At 52.5% G+C, this 6,000-nt stretch overlaps 1 protein-coding gene across 1 annotated transcript in view; it reads right to left on the bottom strand.

Annotated features, from left to right (window-relative positions):
* SCARF2 (scavenger receptor class F member 2) overlaps nt 1–994 on the bottom strand; it is a 56,884-nt gene extending 55,890 nt beyond the window's left edge. The window contains exon 1 of the mRNA XM_056859817.1: nt 864–994. Within this exon, the coding sequence (XP_056715795.1) occupies nt 864–994 (131 nt within the window). The remainder of the gene's footprint in view (nt 1–863) is intronic.
* Between the last annotated feature and the right edge of the window lie 5,006 nt (nt 995–6,000).

The raw sequence follows: 6,000 nt of genomic DNA on the forward strand, positions 1-6,000 counted from the left end.
AAAGAGGTCCGCTTTCTAGGTCCCTACAATAGATCATAGACATCTTTACTCCATCCAAGTTCAGACAGGAGTGAATTTCAACTTGCGGATGGGGAAGGATCAGAGCCCCCCCCCCCCCCCCCGAAGAATGGGCACCAGAGACTGGATGTGGGACATCCCGCTGTTTGAGAAGGCCTTAGGGTTGCCAACCTCCAGGGGGTTAGTAAACCACGAAATAGGAGGAAATATGCAAAGCTTTATACTGCAATCCTTTTAGTTAGATATATGTTTCACAAATATTCACATCATATTAAAGTTCATATATGAATTCGTACAATCACAATATATCAATTGGACAGTCACAGATTGTGCAAATATCTCGCTCTGACTTGCGTCTTGGAGACGTGAAGGCAGCCCCAGGGTTGCAAGGGTTTCTGGCAACAAGACAGTCTTTTCTTTTTGCCACCGTCTTTTAGGTACAAGGTCCCCGAGGGGGCAATTTCCAAGTGGCCATCTTCCGATGATAGGACAACAATTTCCAATTAGCAGCCAAGCTAATTTCCAATTAGCAACCCTCCGATGACAGGGCAACTGAGCTCCAGCCGACAGAGGTCAGCCCCCCTGGAGAAAAGGGCCGCTTCGGCCATTGGACTCTACGGCAGGGGAGCCCCACCCCTCCCCAAACCCTGGGGATCGGCGAACCGGGCCAGGATCCAGCCCCCGGGGGCCCCCAGCCCTGCCCACCCACCCCCGGCCCTCGCTCCCCAGCGCCGCGCGTCCCAGGGCGCGCCGGACCACCTCTCCAAGCGCGCGCGGGCGCGCGCGCTTGGAGAGGTGGTCCGGCGCGCCCTGGGACGCGCGGGGCCGAGCGGCGGCGCTCTTACCCGGCCGCCGGACAGACGTTCCTCCCGCGGGGACTGAGCTGCTCCTGGGCAGCTGCCCAGCTCAGCAGCAGGAGCAGAGGGAGGAGCGCGCCGCCTCCGGCTCGCGCTGCCGCTCTCCTCGGCGTCTCCATGCGTGGCGCGCGGCGCTCTCCGGCCCGGCCCGGGCAGCCTGGCTCCCCGGCCGCCGCTCCTCGGCGCTGCTGCCCGCTGCTGCTGCTGCTGCAGAAGCCCGGCCGGAAGCTGCCGTGCGAGCGCCGCCGCCGCCGCCTCCCCTTCGCCCCTCTCGGCGGCAGCAGGAGGGGCGCCCGGCCAGCCAGGAAATGCCGCATTGGTTCCCCCCCCCTCGCCTGCGCCGGCTCCCCCGGGCTGCCCCCGCCTCCGCCTCCTGCGTTCCTCTCGTGCCCCGCGCGCTTCCTCGGGAGGGAGGGAGCCCCCCTCGCCTCCCCCCGGCTCAGTCGGCCTCGCTCCGTGTCGAAGCTGCCTTATGCTGAAGCGGACCCTCAAAAGTCGGTCTTGTCGACTCAGACCGGCAGCGGCTCTCCAGGGTCTCAGGCAGGGGTCTTTCCCATCGCCTACTTGCCCGGTCCCTTTAGCTGGAGACGCCGGGGATTGAACCTGGGACCTCCTGCGTGCCGAGCGGAGGCTCTACCACTGAGCCACCGACCCTCTACACGGCTCTCCAGCTGAGGTCTTTCCCATCACTTAGTTGCCTGGTCTCTTTAACTGGAGATGCCGGGGATTGAATCTGGGACCTCCTGCATGCAGAGCGGAGGCTCTACCACTAAGCCACCGACTCTCCAGGGTCTCCAGCTGAGGTCTTTCCCATCACTTACTTGCCTGGTCCCTTTAACTGGAGATGCCCGGGGTTGAACCTGGGACCTCCTGCATGCCGAGCGGAGGCCACTGAGCCACCGACCCTCTACACGGCTCTCCAGGGTCTCCAGCTGAGGTCTTTCCCATCGCTTAGTTGCCTGGTCTCTTTAACTGGAGATGCCGGGGATTGAACCTGGGACCTCCTGCATGCCGAGCTGAGGTTCTACCACTGAGCCACCGACTCTCCAGGGTCTCCAGCTGAGGTCGTTCCCATCACTTACTTGCCCGGTCCTTTTAACTGGAGAGGCCGGGGATTGAACCTGGGACCTCCTGCATGCCGAGCGGAGGCTCTGCCACTGAGCCACCGACCCTCTACACTGCTCTCCAGGGTCTCCAGCTGAGGTCTTTCCCATCACTTACTTGCCTGGTCTCTTTAACTGGAGATGCCGGGGATTGAACCTGGGACCTCCTGCGTGCCGAGCAGATGCTCTGCCACTGAGCCACGGCCTCTCTACAACGTATGGGGCTTCCAATGCAGAGAATCCATCCAACTTAGCCCCAGAACTCTTTGGTTACTTCTCCCTGCTCAAATGCTGTTGAAACTTGGAAAGAACTGCTCCATCCTATGCATGTGCGTTTGGAAGCAAGTCGTATGGAGTTCCGTAGGATGCTCTGGCCCCATGCAAGCGGGGGAGCTTCAGTGATGGCAGATGGCAGCAGATTCCTGGTTATTCAACACACACCATACCTAAGTGCCGGTCTGGGGCGCCAGTCATTTTAGCCTATCCTGTAAAAATAAAATTTGTGGGCATCTTGGGAAGTTTACTGGTCATGGGAGAGTATGATCTAAGAGTTGTTTGGTTCAGACAAAGTGGTTTCTTATTCAGGCTGTTCCAGCAACTCTGCCTTGAATAAGCAACCAACTTCCCTCTGGTGCCATACGGTTACAAATGTACAGAACTGCAGCTACAGTTTCACTGATATCATAGGGACTTCTGTTCAAGACTGGCCTGAGATCTGTTCTGACTGTACGCTGCATTCCCAGAGGTGTGCCCTCATCCTCTCTTGGGCACAGCTCTTGGATCAGGTGCTCTTTGAGTCTTCATTTCAACATAATGCTGGCAGACCAGACCTTTCCTGTGCCCAGTGACTTGTTTGAACAGAGTACTCAGCTGCTTGGCAAAAAGAGCCCTACTGGATCAGACTAATGGTCCCTTTTACATCTATAATGACTGACAAGAGGCCCCCAAAGCGCCCTGAAGCACCAAAGCTGCCCACCCCCCACCATTCCCTTCGGTCAGCAACTGGCATTCAGAGGTGTAATGTTTCTATCTTCTATGAATTTGTCCAGTGCCCCCTTTTACAGCCATCTAAGCAAAGTGGCCGTCACTAGAGTTCCACAGGTTAACTTGGTACTGTGTGAAACAACATTTAGTCCTGGTTCGAATCTACTGCTCCCCTCCCACTGTTTTTATGAGAAAGGGAGAACAAATTTCAATATCTACTACATACATATTTTAAATAAATTTCTACCATGTCCTTCACTAGCAAGCATAGTGTAGTGGTTAGGAGTGATGGGCTCCAATCTGGAGAACCGGGTTTGATTCCCCACTTCTCTACATGTGCGGCTGACTCTGATCTGGTGAACCGGGTTTCCCCCCCACACCTATACATGAAGCCTGCAGGGTGACCTTGGGCTAGTCACAGCTCTCAGCTCCACCTACCTCACAGGGTGTCTGTTGTGGGGAGGGGAAGGGAAGGTAATTGTAAGCTGGTTTGATTCTTCCTTAAGTGGTAGAGAAAGTCGGCATATAAAAACCACTTCTTCAATCTCTTTCTAAAAAGAAAACCCCCAGACCCCCGCCTTTCTCTGTAGGGAGCCTATTCCAACCATGGAATAATTTTGTAGCCTCTTTTCTCCAGTTTATGAGATGGGTCAATGAAGAACTGTATATAGTATTCCAAATGAAGCAGCACCACATATCTATACAAGGGTTTTACTATCATTGCTGTTTTTTCAGATCTCTTTCCAAAATAACCTGTAGCAAAGAAATTGCCTTTTCCACCACTACTACACAATAAACAGACATTTTCGTTGGATTAGCTGCCATGATCACAAGAATTGTTGTTTTTTGGTCAGTTACTGCCAATTCAGACCGTATCAGTGTTTTTGTAGAGATTTAAACATGCATCATTTTACATTGAATCTCATTGGTCACATTATCAGTTATTCATCCAGGTTGCAGAGATATTTTTGAGCTCTTCTCAGTTCACTTTGGCTTTTACCTTCCTCAATGATTTGGTGCCGTTTGTGAGGGCATTGCTTGCCCTCGATTGCAGAGAATTTATGAACAAATTAGATTATACCCCAATTCAGATTTCTGAGGACCCTATTATCGACCTATTGTGAGATTCTTCAGCCAACCTCGGCAATCCCAAAAAGTCACTCGCTCAGACGGGCAGGTCTAAAGCAGGTAAACGTTTATTTAGGAGCCGCAGGTACAACATGAGCAATCCACAGATTCAAAGCTGCTAATGGCGAACCAAACTACAAAGCATAGTTTTAAGCATACAGTCATCCCAGGTGCAAAACCAAGCGGCCTGGGAGTTAAAAGATAACAGTCTGCCTGGTGGGAAGAAGGGAGTGAGCAAGCCATAATACTGAAGTGCTTGCTGGAGACTCAAGGTCAGAGCAGGGGGGGAGTAAAGGAGCGGGTACAGCATAATGAAACGAAACATGTGGGGCCGCCACCCATTCATCATGTGCTGGTCCCAGATGTTTCCAACGTATTAAACGTATTAAATAGAACAACCTCCCTTTCTTCAGCTTGGAATCAAGGACTCTAGATATTTCCAGATGCACTTCCCCTCCCACCACAGTTGGTACCTAGGGCTTGGGCTCAGGGTGGAATTGGGGAGCTGCTACATAGGGCTTGAGGAGACTGATATGAAACACCAGGTGCACTCCCCTGAGGGCTTTGGGAAGTGCCAGCTCTACAACCACTTCGTTGATCACCCTTGTAATGGTATAGGGACCTACATATTTGTCACTGAGCTTTTTACATGGTCATAGAGTCTGCAGGTTTTTGGTGGACAGGTAGACTTGATCCCCCACTTTAAAGTCCCACCCCGGGGAATGATGTTTATCTGCATGCTCTTTGTACTTGCGTTTAGCCCGCTCCAGGTTTTTCTGGAGCCAAGGCCATGTGTTCTGAACCACCTGCACCCAATCTCCCACTTCATTTTTCACCCCCTCCTCCTGGAGTAGTTCTACGTTCCCAAAGGGTCCAAAATCCCTGCCGTACACCACCTGGAAGGGACTGTACCCCATAGACGAATGAGGAGCATTATTGTAAGCATATTCAGCAAAAGGCAGTAAATCCACCCAATCATCCTGATGATAGTTCACGTAACAGTGCAAATAACATTCCAACACTGAATTTACTTGTTCCGTCTGTCCATCCGTCCGAGGATGGTGTGCCGAAGACAAACCTTGTTCTACCCCCATTAGTTTTAAGAAGGTTTTCCAGAACTTAGCTACGAATTGAGGGCCCCTGTCGGAGATTATCTTACATGGGAACGAGTGATGTTTCATCACGTGTGTAATGAACATGCGTGCCAGCTTCTGGGCCATCGGTAAGCCCGTACACGGAACAAAATGCACTTGCTTAGAAAATAAGTCCGTCACCACCCACAACACTGTCTTCCCTCGGCTGGGAGGAAGATCCGTGATAAAGCCCATGGCAATGACCTCCCAGGGAACGGACGTGACCGCATAGAGTCTGCGGAAATCTATACAGAGTCGCAAATCGCCAGTCTTTTTCTTCACAAAAAAAGCAGGTGCCGAGTGAGGCGCTGAGGACGGACGTATGAACCCCCTTGCCAAATTAGTGTCCAAATAGTCTCTTAACACCGCCTTTTCCTTAGGGCTCATGGGGTAGATTTTTCCTTTTGAGAGTTTGCCATCCCCCACCACCTCAATTGCACAGTCCGTGGTTTGGTGGGGAGGCAATTCATCACACTCGCGTACATCAAACACATCTGCAAACTGTGCATATTCCTTGGGGAGTTGAGGCGGCAAAGCCTCTGTTGGCGGATGCTCTTGCAACGTGGCTACTTGTTCTTTGAATGCCACCTCCCTCCTGTGTCGAACACACTGAGCTTGTGAAAACTTAATAGTTTGTTCTATCGTAGGACTATGGCCATGTAGCCAGTTCATTCCCAAGACTATGGGGTACTGGATAGTGGGGGCTATGGTAAAATGGAGCTGTTCCCAATGCTCCCCAACTCCCAAGGCGACCCGGGCTGTTCTATGCGTGACCGC

Source organism: Euleptes europaea, chromosome 13 (assembly GCF_029931775.1).
Source record: "Euleptes europaea isolate rEulEur1 chromosome 13, rEulEur1.hap1, whole genome shotgun sequence".
NCBI classification, from domain to species: domain Eukaryota; kingdom Metazoa; phylum Chordata; class Lepidosauria; order Squamata; family Sphaerodactylidae; genus Euleptes; species Euleptes europaea.